Below are 15,336 nucleotides of genomic sequence, written 5' to 3'. Positions count from 1 at the left end.
CATTCACTGTGAATTCATTTTAAATATGTAGTTGTTTCGAGCTGAGAAAGCCTCTGCAGCAAACCCGAGCAACAGCTACTTCGAACTTCATCTCCCAGGTGGCATTGCGAGCGGTCTGTTTCTAGGTGTCTAGCAACAGCTATCAGCTCAGACAGCCGGCGGCAACGGGAGCGGTAATTCTCAGTGTGTCTTTCCACGATTATTCGCTGCCGGGTATTCAACATTTATCGTCACTTGGCTGAAAATAGTGAACAAAAACCAACCCTGACCCCTGCACAGAGATATGAGCGGCAGCGGGCGGCCCAGGACCAGCTCGTTTGCTGAGCCGCCAGGTGTTCCAGGAACCGCCGCTGCATCCACCGGATCAGCCGCTGCCGTGGGGAGCAGCACAGGAAAGTCCGGGGTCCCGCAGGCCTCCGGCAGCAGCTCGTCGGGATGCTCGAACCTTAAGCTTGCCAGTAAGTCCGAATTAACCGCCAGCTCTTTGTCTGGGAATGTCTCGTCTATCCGGTAACTTATATACTGTGCGTTTACCTCAAACATGTCTGCTGGTGTTATTTGTAATAACCCAGAGGATAGTCTTTATTGCCCCTGTGTGGTGGAAAGCAACTTGCTAGCATGCTAACCTGCTAGCATGCTAACGTTAGCCACTTGTTTGTATGTTAACGTTACTAGTTCCCCGTCCGGCCGATGGATGTAACGTTATTCAGCCCTACTGGTGTCAAACTAGAAAGCGGACTGGTTCATCACTATAACCCGGTGTTACGTCAGTCATATTGCCGAGTAATCTGATTTAAAGTGATGTTAAAATACCAGCCGGGGATCTAGTTTGATCTCACTGTGGTCAACGTGAGTGAGCAGTAAAGCGGGGATCTGTTGTTCTTTGTGGCCAAGCTAGACTCGAATACCCGAGCTCTGTGCTGCGTTCAAGGCTCTTTTTTGTTGTTGTTGCGGGTGCCGTTGAGTGCGGCATCGGCTATGAGCCGCTCAGGAGAGGGGTCAGGGCGGAAAGTTGCCCCTTTCACCAAGGTCACCTGTGGGGCAAAGGCTTTAGCAGCAGGTGGCCGACGCCTGGAGGATGCGAGTGATGCACGTCCAGCACAAGAGCCGGGGCCGAGGAGGAGGTCTCCTCTGCCTGAGATGGAGTTATAGGAGGCCTCTTTATGGCCATAGTGACAGGTGTAAGCGGAGATCTGTGTGCGTGTGTGTGCGCACTAATCCAACCCTTATCATCCATTAGCAGGCAGTGGTGTGTGACTTTGATATTAGAGCCCAAATGGGAGGTCATCTGTAGTTCAAAGCCGTGTGACCCATGTTTTCTTGCGTTCCCTCCCTTAGCAACACTGACTAAGTGCCTCCAGCTGTTGAATATGATGGACGGACTGGTAGAACCTGGAGGCCATTTCAAGACTGCATTAACCCAGATATTCAGATACCTGTGAAAGAGGGGTGCGAGTCGACACTTAGAATTACTGCCAAAAAGTATCTTGAACAGGAGCATTAAGGATTTTGTGTTGGCATATTTTATAAACTAAAATACTGGAAGACCAGTGTTTTGCTCCAGGATATATAGAACAATAATATAAGATCATTTTTAGTGGTATTCAGCATTTTTATTGTTATCGGTATTGGCTATTTTATATTCTATATAATTAAAAAAAATATATATCGTATTTAATTTAAATGCACTTCTTTGGCACCGATGCAGCCATTGTCACAACTCTCTTTATTTTATTGGTTTGAACCTTATAAAACTTCAGGGAACTGTTTTATTATTATTTTTTGTTCATTTGTTCAACTTTATAATAATGGTGCCGATAGCTCCGTGCACTTTTTGTGTTTAGGTCATGTTGAAAGGTTCTGTGAATTCAACTTAGTTTAGAGACAGATTAGTAGATGAGTAATAATAAAGTAATATAGAGTGTTTGACACCTCATGGCAGCTGGTGAAGATATGCAAAGAAGAACCTGACAAGCCCAGACATGTAGTGTCATTGAAAGAGAGCGAATAAAGACATGGCACATGGAATTAAACCTAATGAACGACGTCATTGTGATAAACGTCATTTTCCACTGAAATATTTGCCAGTGTCTATAAAATGTCCTATCAACTAGGACATTGATTTAATTAGGTGGAAGAGTGGATTAGTTTGTTTTATTGTTAATATATTATACCCGAGGAGATTTTAAAATATGTCTCAGGGCTGTAAATCAGAAAACCTCCCCACATCTCAGGGTGATTGCCACGACGGCAGGGACAGTGTCCAAGCAGTTGTTCCATTATTCCCCCGTCTGCGGAGCAGCGCCAGGTCAGAATTTGTCTCCGGATGACATCATCACCACACTTTGTCTCCTTGCTGTCCGACTTAATGAGAATTGTTCAAATTCACAAATTAATTTCAGCTGTAAAATACTGGAGCAAAGCATTATTATTATTGGGAGCATTTTCCCCTCAACAGAACCGCATCATCATGTTTATGTCTTTGGGAAATATAACAGAGATTGTTTTATGAAAATTTTATGTTCTGTTACCTAAAAGACATAATCATGATCCCCAGGGAATTGTGTTGATTCTGTTTTTGTGGTAGATTGTCACAGAAACTCTAAAACAATAGATTCTTGATAGAAACATCACACTTACACCAGATGTTCTCCCTGTAGACGAGAGGGCCTGGTTTGATTTTTGAAAGATCTTGCTGCATTAAACTGCATATTAATAAGGTAAACTTAATTCTCCTTAAGCTACTACTTGCTTTAAGATGGGGCGTTCATGTAGCAGCGTGTTAAATCTGCTGGTAAAGCATGAATCACAGTAGTTTGTATATTTCCTATTGTGATTGTGATGGAGCCGTGTGTATTCCATATTTTTTAATACACAGACATGGCAAGAAATGATCTGCCGTTTGAGCTTAAAATTTAAAAATGAATCCTGTAAAAATTTAAATTTTACAGGATTATTTCCTCCTGCGAACTTGAGTTTCCTTCTGTGAATGACAGGAAGCCGAGTGTCACACAAACACTGAGCACAGACACAATGAAGCATGATAAAACAGACACAGTATCGACTTTTATTATGATAGATTATTGTCCTCGGGGAAGTTTCAAGCATGTGTACCAAGTTATTTTTTGCTGTAAAAAAAAATGACTGGCAGCAGGAAGAGAGCCCTGATATCCCCGGCTGTACTGATTGATGCCTCAGCAAGAAAAATGTAAGAGGAGGAGCAACAGGGACAGTTGGCATAAACATATCCTTTAACCATCTGCCCTACTTTTAACCTGGAGCCCCTGTGAGTGTGTATTCATGAACCCAGTCATTGAGCTGAGAGAACCCAGTGACCCGGTCACTCTGCGGGCCTCACAGTTTCAGCTGTATCGGATATCGCCAGCGTGCCCGCCTATTGAATGACCACCCCACTTCTGTGGCTGAGGACACTTCACTGTGTGTGGAAGTGGAGGTGCAAGAACATCAGGACCAGCGCCGTATCAATAAGTGCATTGTCTTGTTTGCTGTACAAAGCATTAAGTATTTCGACACGGTCAGGGTGATGCAGCACAATGACGGCGAGCTGAGGAAAAGGCTGCTCCATTGTTGAAGTGGCAGAGATCCACACATAGAAATGACTTGAATACTCCCGTGCTGGAATTACTGAAATATATCTGTACTTTGGTGAGTGATGTGTAAAGTGGCTGGTTGAGCAGAAACTCTTCACCCGTCATTTTTTCTCATCATTTTTTTGTGCTTTGACACTTCAAACCCTCTCAGGTCAGCCCTGAATTAAAGGGGATGAAAGTGGTGAATGATTGATCTCATCCCACCTCCTGTCCACACCAAAAGTGTGTTGGGCCGCTCACCGAACTGGTGCATCTGCTGATGATGGCAGTAGTCAAGTAGTGCCCACTTTATTAGCATAACATCTGAAAGTGGGGGGACAAGTAGTCCCGTTGTCCGGCGCCAGAGGCTGCAAGGTATTCCACCCGATATGTGATGGACCAGCAGTGAGTCGCCACAGAATATTACAAACATAATCCCTGTATGAAAGGCTGTTATCTCTTAAAACAGTCCTATCAGGACAGAGGAAGCGACGGCCTATTTTTGGGTCTGGGTTCCCAGTTTAATTAGTCACAGTGTCTTGAATGTGAACTCTGCCATTCTCTACTTCCCCGTAGGCTGCGTAAAGTTGACTTCCATTCACAAGGCTGTCATTAACCTAAATATTCAGATGTGTTAAGGGAGAGTTAAAAGTTGGGTTGTATGAGTTACTTATCCATACTACCAGACGACAAGTTATATAATATTTTCTGTCTTTTACTGATTTTATTTTAATTTTTAAATGTCCGTCATTAGGATGGACAGGAGACCATTGAGTGTGTCTGTGACATCACGGCCACACAGCGGAGCTGGTGCGTCTGCACCACTGCTGCAGGAGGAGCACGTGCTGCAGGAGTTCCTCCCGGTGAAAGAGAGTGCTTTCAGGGTCGTTAAATCCCACGAGTCTGGGGAGGCAGCAGGTTCAACATTCAGAACAAAATAAAATAATCTGCTTTGTGTTTTAACTTGAAAAGTTACCATGCAGTCGGGTTTGTGTTGAATCGAAGAGGGACCACAGCCCACTTTTTTATAACTTCAAAAGTTTGAGCACAATGAAGCAATTAAGAGATTACGTCCTTAAGTGTTCTGAATGATAACCCTGTTCTTATATCCCCCTGGCCTCATACTGACATCCCACCTGTCTTGTTTCCTAGGAGACAGCGGGAAGGTGACGACAGTCGTGGCCACGCCAGGTCAGGGACCGGACCGCCCACAGGAAGTCTCTTACACTGACATCAAGGTGAGCAAGGAAGTCATCACCGCCGTCCTTTACAGTACCACTTTAGAAGTACAACTTCTTCACCTCGTATACTACTACTATTAAGTTCGACCAAGACCTCACAGAGTCATCAGAAGCATCTCTGCTCTTTATCTGAAGGACAACTTTGTCACCTCATCTGCTACTGTATCTAAGACATTTATCGCCTCATTTCACATAATGACTGCAATATATCTGGCTGAAGTTGATAAGGTTGTTGATCAATACCAGTGGCTCCATAATTACTTTGCCTCCAGTGGAGATTTATGGTTCAAAGCCGACTTTATGGCCTACTTTCTGTTCGCTATCTTGTCTCTGATCTGAAAAGGTGACATGACTGTCGATGGTGAAAGGCTCATGAAAACGGGATGAGATTGGTGTTGCATTGTGCCACTTGTTTGTACCTTTGCAGGTCTCGCTGGTGATTTCCTTTTATCACCACTAAGATGACTTAATATTTCTGTAATAGTATGCTTACATACATTTATCCAGTCTTTGTATTCTTATCAGAAATAATGACCCATGATTATTAGAATCGATTTAAAGAAAAAAACATGCCGGTCATTTGCTCCGTTCAGCCCACTTATGTGTTGTGCTGTTGGTACCCGCTGTGTGTGTGGTCAAGAGAGAGAGACGGAGGGAATATTAGAAGACAGTGTGACTTCTTGATGACGATAAGCAAATGATTGAAACAGAATCTACAGGAATGAGTGTGTGTTCTGCACTGGTGAACACGCAAGAAGGACGTACTCTTCCTCTAAAACCAATATCACAGTTTGCTGCTGACCTACTTTAAACAGGTTGTTGCACAACTTAAACACTCAAATTCAAATAAATTGGAAAGTTGTGACTGAACTCCATTTTAACCTTCTGTTGTTGCAGCTGGACTGACACAGATAAACAGTCGGAAACAAGAGCCGCATACATCATGTCTAGTTTTGTACTTCACCTGATAAGCTCTCATTGATTTGGGATAAATTTGTGAAAACCTTGCAGGTGATCGGCAATGGGTCGTTTGGTGTGGTGTACCAAGCTCGGCTCATCGACAGCCAAGAGATGGTGGCCATTAAGAAGGTTCTGCAGGATAAGAGGTTCAAGGTAAACATCCACATCTTCTCTTGTTTTTCTTGTTTTTTGATGTTGCAGTTTGGTTCTATGAAAGTAAGGTTCCCCCATCTTTCTCATGCTGAGTTTGTTTTCTTGTGTTCCCTTTGCTCATGTATTGTTTATTCTCTCTGCAGAATCGGGAACTACAGATCATGAGGAAGCTGGACCACTGCAACATTGTCAGACTACGTTACTTCTTTTACTCCAGCGGAGAGAAGGTGCAGCTCATGTTTGTTTGTTCTCCCCTCTCATTTAAAGTAAAATCTGAAAAACTTTTTCAAAGGCATCGTAATCACACGCTCTTAACTCACAGTACCGTGGTTTCAGGGCATTGCAGTAAAACAGGGGAAATAATGTATGCACATAATGCGCATAAAATATAACTTTACACGGATGCAGCAAATTAAAATACATTTCTCAACCCTGAAAAAAGGAAGCAATCCATTTCTTGGACTGACGAATATAGAAACCCTTCTGATCGTAATGTTGGAGAAGTAAATTACTGTAAACAAGAGTCTGCTTGTTGCCCTTTATTAGTTTTAAATAAATACACTTCTAACGTTCTATAACAATAGGTAGAGCTTGAAAACGTGTATTAAATCATGCATATTTTAACACGATGATCTCTGCCTTCATGCTTTGCTGTACAGAAAGATGAAGTGTATCTCAACCTGGTGCTGGACTTCGTCCCTGAGACGGTCTACAGGGTTGCCAGGCATTTTAACAAGGCCAAGAGCATCATTCCCATCATATATGTGAAGGTAATTTTCTTCTTTTTCTGACCAAGACTTTTCTATGTTAACAACATTCTGAAATGTGCAAAATTTAGTGGGTAAAGTCTTGTATTAGATTCATATTAGGATATATATTGCAGAAATGTGTTTGTCTAACAGCCCTGCAGCTCTATTTGTTCCTAAACATCTCACAGGAGGACATCTCTGAAACTCTTACACAATAATACAAAGCACCATACCATTTGTTTTGGCCTCCCCAGGTGTACATGTACCAGTTGTTCCGCAGTCTGGCTTATATCCATTCCCAGGGCGTGTGCCACAGAGACATCAAGCCCCAAAACCTGCTTGTTGACCCAGAAACTGCCATCCTCAAGCTGTGTGACTTTGGCAGGTGAGCCGATCATTTATATTCACAAAATCAGGAGCTGTAGCATTGTATGTGCAGAGTTACACTGATCTGTATATATTTTCCAAAGGGGGTTTTCAGTGTGCTACATTGCAGATGATGTGTTTAGGCATTACTTATTCATTCCAAACAGCCCCGTGGCATCATGGGACTCCATTCAATATGGCAGACCTACTTCTAAATCCTGACATTTGCTCGGGTTGGGCCGGTGTGAACATTTTCAAACTGGTTTGATATCAAGTCAAACAATAAACCGGTATGCAAAATTGTATCAGCGAGTGTTGAGCAACACTCGGCAGCCACTCCCGAGTGCAACGTACTGAAACTGAGCCTGGGAATGAGAGCGTAGCGGCTCCAGTCCACCTGGTGGCGATGATGCACCTCGAAGCTAGTTTGCCAACCAACAATAAACACTAAAGAAGAAGAAGAGAGTGAAGTGGCACCACAGGTTGTTTTCAAACAGGGCTAGTTCAATGGTCCACTTAATTAAGGACCATTACAAACCAATAAACGGGGAGTAGAATGGTTTATATAACCGTCCATCGAGCTGACTTAATGGCCACATTTATATTCGTCATGGATGCTCCATACAAATGTAAATTCTATGTGACTCACCGTACAAACGCGATCTGCCACAACAAACTCCTGATAACCATTTCCTCCCCAGCGCCAAGCAGCTGGTCCGCGGTGAACCCAACGTGTCGTATATCTGCTCGCGCTATTACCGCGCCCCTGAGCTCATCTTCGGTGCCACAGACTACACTGCAAATATTGACATCTGGTCAGCAGGCTGCGTGCTGGCCGAGCTTCTGCTCGGACAACCCATCTTCCCCGGTGACAGTGGGGTGGACCAGCTTGTAGAGATTATCAAGGTGAGTGTGTTAATAAGGTGTCTGCTGCTGAACCGCCACCTGTAATTACTCTTTATCAGTGGATATTATCACAGTGGGATATGAGCTTGGTTTCTTGTGGGTGGGCTCATCTATTATGTCGTATTGATGTGCCAGAATAATCACAGGTGATCAGAATACAGCTCACTCTCCTACATCTGCTCTCAGGTGCTAGGAACCCCAACAAGGGAACAAATCCGAGAGATGAACCCAAACTACACAGAATTCAAGTTTCCTCAGATCAAAGCTCATCCATGGACCAAGGTAAGAAAAGACCTGAGGACGCCAGCAGGGCTTCACTGTCTGGCCTGTTGCATGTGTTTTTTTTATAACCTTACGTATGATGTAAGACACATTTATATATATTATTTTGTGAAGGAACTCTTCATTTTTATTTTTATTTTCCAGTTTTCCGGTAGAAAAGAGGAGAATACCTGACGTGTCGTTTGCCCACACAGTCTATTTAAGTCTGCCAGTGGAAGTGCTGTAGTGCTCTCCTTCTAAAAGTCGATTAACCCTGTTACACCTTAAGAGTACAGGAACGATGTAAAACCATGAGAAGTGGCCCTTTAACATTTACTACAAAGCAGATAGCTTTCCACTCTAAAAACGGCATACAATACAGTCGATTTTTGTGTTTTCTTCCAACATTTACCACGTTTGCTTGAATGAAATAATGTGGATCATCAGAGTGTCATGCTAACCTCTCAGTAGATGATAAATAGACATACTTCATCCCTTTGAACCAGTCGGGTCCTTCATATCAATTATAGTGTGTTTTTTATTATTTACAATTGAAAACGTTGATACTGGAAATTGTCTAGTGTGGATGTTATCGTTGGACTTATGTTGTTGTTGTTGTTCCTCAGGTGTTCAAACCTCGCACCCCTCCGGAGGCCATCGCTCTCTGCTCCCGCCTGCTGGAGTACACGCCGGCCTCGCGGTTCTCACCACTAGAGGCCTGTTCACACGCCTTCTTCGACGAGCTGCGCCAGCCGAACACACGGCTGCCCAGCGGACGAGAACTGCCGATGCTCTTCAACTTCAGCACCACAGGTACGTTCATGCTAACGTGCAGCCGTGAATGGAGGTAGAATCCTTCTGCTGATGGGGTTGACGGTGTAGTCTGGAAAGCAGGGGTGGGACGATGTACGATTTTATTGCCAGAACACTCGCATTAAGTTGGTTGTGGTGAATTTCCATTATCAGAATAATCGTGATTATTGTCACTTGAGTGAATAAGAGGTGAAATGGAAAGAACAGACTTGCACCGTGTTGCTATTTTAAAGAGACATTGCTGTTGAGTTGGAAGTTGCGCTCGATAGATTCCTCACCATCTGTTTTGTTTAATACAAACATGTTGTGTTTCCTGGTCTGCTTCGGGCCAACGCTGTGACCTCAGCGGAGGTGCAATTAATGCAGCGTACACTAACCTATTGTTGTGTGACCCTGTCCTCCCGATATATGACTCATCACTAAATAAAACCTCTTTATGTTCTGCAGAGCTGTCCATCCAGCCCCAGCTGAACGCAACCCTCATTCCTCCTCACGCTCGCTCTCATACAGCTGCTTCCGCCCACGGTGAGAAACCGCTGTCTGTGTTATCAGGGTATCAGTGGCAGGATCGTGGTTTTATGTAGAATTAATACGTAAACCTGATTTAATACAAAAAGTTCATATTTTTTATTATTTACTCACTTTAATTTAGTGAGGGAATAAGTGAGGAAGTCAGTTTATTTATGTAGTTTTACTATGATACATTGTGTCAAAAGTACTAGTTTTAACTTTTTATGTTCTGACAGTCCCGCAGAATTAATCTATTGTGGAAAATACATAATGACCAATGATATAAATTTATTTTTTAATCTCATGAAATAGTATTCTGTAAATTATTGATAAATCATGAAAAAACATCTATACATTTATGTAGCAGCCACAGTAATGTCTGTTTCCTGACACAAGATGGCAGTATTGATACGATACCTGTCATGAACTGAATGTGAAATAGAAGAAGTATATAAATACGTACTGAACGTTGAACATATTGCCTCGGATGTAAGGAGATAAGTAGAACTGACAACAGAGTCCACAGAGAAGTTAGTTATGATAAGAAAAGAGAAATATTTGAGTTGACAATGTGGAGGACTTGATGACTTTCCTGGTGGTAGTTTGTTTTCCATGATGACTCACAAGGTGAAATCAATACCAGCCGCCCACTGCCTCGCCTTGTAATCATCACTTATGACCACTAGAAGTGTGTGGCGGTGTGTCTGCCTTTGATTTTCACAACTTTGAGTGTTTACAAACCGAAACCAACACATCCTTCTCAACTAGTCTTTCCAGTGCAACTTAAGGTGAATTGTTGTGTCGTCCTGAAATATAACGACCTCCTCTTTTTCAAACCTGTTTCCAGAAACCGATGTAGTCTTAATTTAAGGCTTGTAATGTCAAATCCTGCCGTCGTGGACCGTTAGTTCACCTCTGACCGTCTTTTTTTCCCTCTTCTGTCCTTTTTAGATGGAAGCGGTTCAGATTCATCTCAACACAGTTCAGTACCAGGATCTCTTAACAGCATCTGAAGCAGCTCCTCACCTGCCAGCATCACCCTTATCTCACCCTGACCCCCACACACACACACACACACACACACACACACATTACTGCTTTCCTCCATGCTGCTTGCTCTCCTCCTAGATGATCTGGTTTTGTACAGTAAACGCGTTGAACAAACAAACATTAGTTCTTTCGGGGTTGAAACTAAGGCAGGTGATTGTGAAACAGTTGCTGCTGCTCGGGTGATCTGTGAAGGTTCAATAGTGGGGGCTGGTCCTCTGTAATATAACCTTTTTTTTTTTTAAATCAACGTTTTTTTTCTTTATATTTGTGTTTAATTTATTTGACTGATTGAAAGCATCATGTTGTCACAAAACATTTAGTTTCTAGAGTTTTTTCCCCCCACTTCAGATTATTTTTTTTATATATATATTTTTCAGTGTTTTTGCATCTAAACTGTACACTGCCTGACCAAGATCCCAACTATGATAAATAGGTCATCAGGGTAACGGATGTTTCATTCGACTCAGGGCGGGAGAGCGGATGCAGGGAACGATCAATTCCTGAATCCTCCGGCCACATTAGTTTCCAGCCTGATGTTTAGGTTTAAATTAAACCTCCGCGTCTTGTTCATCTACATACTTTAGTGGCGGGTAGAGTAGAAAACCTCATCAGCGCCATGGTAGCAGTAATCAGTGTTTGATCGGAGTTGTGTCGCTGCATCATGTTCAGTGGCTGCGTTACTTGAACGGACCGGGAATAACCGTCTGGTATCACCTCTTTGCTTCCTGTTCTAGAGAGTTTATTCCTCAACCAAACCGTTTCCCTACATGTTCAGTCTTATGAGTATGGGTCAATCATGGATTTAGATTCATTTTCAGCTTTTATTTGTGATTTTTTGTTGTTGTTGTTGAATTAATTTCCACATCCAGGAGGGCAGAGGTGTTAATTTGTTATAAAGTCAACAAACATCCAGAGGAATTATCCTCAGCTCCTGCTCCTCTTCTTCTTCCGTTGTGAAGAAAGTGTGAATGTGGGGCTCAGCAAAACGAGATCTAGAAAACAAGCTTTTTTGAAATCGAGCAAAGAAATTAAAGTTCTAGTCGTGTAAATATGAGTCCATGACTGGACGCTGCTCAGTGCGCTGCTTGCTGTCCGTCTACCAGCTAGTTAGTTGTGTTCACTCGATGATTAGATGAAAAGCAGCGGTGCTCCGGACGCCACGGTCCAACATCATTGCAGCAATAGAAACCATTCAACGGATATTGAAGTTTGTCAAGTAGAGATTCTGTATCACGACCATCAATTCTTCTTGAAGAAATTGTTTTCCAGAATTTACTTGCTGAAGAAAACAACCAATTTATGCCTTTTTTAACCACCCAAAAGAAAATAATGACTAAAATTGGCTTGGAATTCATTTTTAATTTGAATTTTTTTAATTTTTTGAGCTTTCAAAAATGGAAAAAACACACGTTCATTGTGGTCATGATGTTGTTCAGTGAAAATGTTTGAATTAGGCCAACAGTTGCTGCTTTTAAAAAGAATTGTTTTTAAAATAAACTATCCATTTTAAAGCTTTGAAAAGTATTTAAATGTCGTAAATATAGGTACTTTTAGGGTATTTTTCAACCTGGACTCTTATTTCCCCATGTTTTTGTGTCAACAATCTTTGAAGGAGGTCCAGTATTGAACAAAACATAGCGAAGTTACCCTTTAATGCCCCCCATTACATCCCCTTTACTGCCTGTTGACATTCATACAGAAAAACAACAGGCTTTGTTTAAATGATTTCTCTCTAAACCCTATAAGATCCCCTGAAACACATTGGCAGATTTAACACAGATGCTAGCGAATCAAAATGAAATATTACTCATGTCCTGATGTTGGTGAGAAAAAGATGCTTTTGTACTACAAGAGCTGAATGTTGGTCCTCCTGTCGATTAAACGTGACGGTGAAACATGAAGATTTAAAGCTTTGTTGAACTCGACGGGGGGAAACTTCATGTAGTTTCATTTATTTATTTGTTTTTGTGATGAGGATGGATGTCGGTTAATTTCATCCGAAGAGAGCAAACTGTACTTCCATCAGTGGAAATGATTCACAAAGTTCTTTACAGAAACTAAAATCAAAGAGAAATTGTACACAGAAGCAAACAAAGATGAATGGAAGGCTTCATGTGAATAGTTGTTGAACATGAATTTCAAGCATGTTGGGTGATGATGTTTTTGTGCTCCTTGTACTTCTATCTTTGTGAGGACCAATTTTTAATTTTACCCCATAATATTAAGAAAAAGGAGCTGTTTGAGGTCCAGGTGAAGGTCACAGGTCAGAGGATGTATTATTAGGGCGGCAAACTGGTTCTGATTAGTGAAGTCAATGCTGAAGTGCCTTAAAGTTGCATTCTCTCTACTGGCCATCAGGGGGCGACTCCTCTGATTGTAAAAAGAAGTTGATTGCATGGAAGTCTATGAGAAAATGGTCCTACTTTATCTATCATCTCGGTAAACATTGTAAACATGAGTTTATGGTCTCAATCTCTAGTTTCAAGTCTTCTTCAATCCAGCATGATGTTCGTTTAGTACATTATGGTCCATTTAGAGTCCACCAGACCAGAAAGCAGGGGATGCTTTAGGCGGCGGGGCCTACCTGCTGATTGACAGGTCTCTACCAATGCAGTTAGCTACTAAGCTGTAAAGTTGACCTTGAATTATGAAGCTAACTTCGTTAGCAGCTTTACTTCAGAATCCAGATGGATCCAGATCCAGTAAGGGTGCCGCTCTGCTGCTTGTGTTCATCTGATCCACCTGTCGCTCCTCCACAGTCCTAATATGGTCACTTCCTTCACTGGTTGCTAAAAATCCAAGATAGCAACGGCCAAAAGGCTTCGAAAAACCGTAGTCCCCTAACCAACGGGTGACGTCACCATGACGACGTCCTCTCATATACAGTCTGGTGTCCTCTCAAGTGTAGAAGTACAAACGTGTCATCTGCAGTCTGAACTGTGTTAACGATGAAGTCAGATTTCAGGTGAAGGTTGTATGTTTGATACTATTGTTCTATGCCTCCACCTGCAGCCATGTTTGCTTACCTTTTGTTTTAAATGCTACAATGCTTCTTTTTTTTGTGTAAATTGGGCACATTCACATAGATTTTTTGTTCATATGAGGAGAGTGGAGAGCACCTTTCATTCTCCTTCCCACCGACTGTTTCCTCCCAGCTAACCTGCCAGTCCTGTGTGTTACTGCCGGCCTCATTCTGCTTTCTTTGCTGTAAAGAGTCCAAGCCGCCGTGTTTGATGACCTCCGCAGGTCACACTCAGAGCCTCTGTGGCTATGAAAAGGTGTGACCCGGCGGGAGGAATCAAACGTGGCTCGTCTCCCCCCCCCCCCTCCTCACTCTCCTTCTCTTACGGCACGTGTAAATAACACTGGTTTTTATTTTCCTCTTTTTACTTTTTATTACAGAGATGTTTATATCTTACCTCCCCTCATCCTGTCGATGAAGCAGTCTTAGTTTGTGCATTTTTGTAAATACGTTTTTTTTTTTTTTCACGATTCAACATGTAAATACTGCAAAGAAGAAGAAGAAAAAAAAAAGCAGCCTCCTCATGTTTGTTGTTGATCTTTCTCTCTCTCTTTCTCCATTAAAAATGTGACGTAGCCGTTAACGCCATCATTCCTCAGCTGGTCTCCCCGTTCTGTCCTCTCTGGGACCATCTGACTGTTGAATGAACGTTTCCAGGGTTCTGTTCCAAAATGCTCTTTTCTGTTCACTCGGGATGGAAGATATAATCACCTAAAACATGATGTGACCTCTTAAAATCCCAAGGACACGTCACGTTAGACGTCTCCAACCTGCTTCTCTATATCTACTGTTGAACTATACAGACAAATAAATGCAAACTGTTTGAAACGATCAAGTTTGTTTTACTTTTTTATCATTTTTAATTTGACTCCAAATCACATTTAACGGACTGCAGATTCGGTTCTGTTCATGCCAATTACAGCCAAACATACATGCATATAAGATGCATTTCCTATTTTGTTTTATTTTGGCGTTGGTCAGCGTCTATCCTGTTATTGTACCGTTAAAGTACCTCCTTCCTTCTGTCCTCAGTGACCTCAGCTGCTGAGAAAACTCTTAATTTTGAAGATTTAAAATAATCAATTACACAGCAGCTATAAAAAGAAAACGCCTCAAGCAGAGATGAGGTGTGAGCAACACTTAATTTTAATTAATTGAACACGGCTTCATCAAATTTTCACGTACAGTTCTCCCCAAAACCTGTTTTTTATTGGCTTTTTCTTTCACACACAGTTGTTTTGGAACAGAACTTTGTGTTGTGACGGATTGCAATATATTATTACTGTGCAGTATTGAGAGAGTAAAAATGTTGACTGACAGATTCAAGTAAACCAAATCTCCGAAGTTCTCATCTGTGTTTTTCAGACTCTCAGAAAGTTCCACTGTGTGTAAATATCACCTCCCTTATGTAACCGAGGGAGAACGTCTCATCTCTTTTTCAGTTGTCACTTTTAGTACATGTTTTGTTTTTCGTTTTACTCCAATGCTGTTTATCTTTGGTGTCATCTTGTCCTGGTGGACTGGTGGAGTGATGGAGGCATAGACGGAGGAAGAGAGAGAAAGAAACACGAACCTGTCTGTCTCTGTTCTGTGTATGTACTGTATAATATGAACTCATTTACTGTAATAAAGTGATGAAACTGTGTTTCGGTTGTGTCCACTGTTTTCTCTTTCAAGGTAAAAACAAAAATCGAGGTCATGAACTAGATTTTACA

General features: G+C 42.0%; 1 protein-coding gene across 1 annotated transcript; it reads left to right on the top strand.

Annotated features, from left to right (window-relative positions):
- The first annotated feature begins 116 nt into the window (after positions 1 to 116).
- Positions 117 to 15,266, top strand: LOC311027584 (glycogen synthase kinase-3 beta-like). Its single transcript, XM_084031655.1, has 11 exons — positions 117 to 458; positions 4,743 to 4,828; positions 5,843 to 5,944; positions 6,088 to 6,171; positions 6,604 to 6,714; positions 6,948 to 7,078; positions 7,761 to 7,965; positions 8,152 to 8,247; positions 8,853 to 9,039; positions 9,487 to 9,564; positions 10,501 to 15,266. The coding sequence occupies exons 1-11, from the start codon at positions 284 to 286 to the stop codon at positions 10,560 to 10,562; spliced, it is 1,317 nt and encodes a 438-aa protein (XP_083887781.1). The 5' UTR covers positions 117 to 283; the 3' UTR covers positions 10,563 to 15,266.
- The last annotated feature ends 70 nt before the right edge of the window (positions 15,267 to 15,336 follow it).

Source organism: Eutrigla gurnardus (genome assembly GCF_963514095.1).
Source record: "Eutrigla gurnardus genome assembly, chromosome: 17".
Taxonomy (NCBI): Eukaryota; Metazoa; Chordata; class Actinopteri; order Perciformes; family Triglidae; genus Eutrigla; species Eutrigla gurnardus.
The sequence above is the reverse complement of the archived record's forward strand: the minus strand, read 5'-3'. Positions and strand labels throughout refer to the sequence as shown.

Coding starts and splice junctions, on each gene's coding strand:
- LOC311027584 (XM_084031655.1), top strand. CDS start 284: ATGAGCGGCAGCGGGCGGCCCAGGACCAGCTCGTTTGCTGAGCCGCCA. Junction 4,829..5,842: donor TCTCTTACACTGACATCAAG/GTGAGCAAGGAA, acceptor AAAACCTTGCAG/GTGATCGGCAATGGGTCGTT. Junction 7,079..7,760: donor AAGCTGTGTGACTTTGGCAG/GTGAGCCGATCA, acceptor TTTCCTCCCCAG/CGCCAAGCAGCTGGTCCGCG.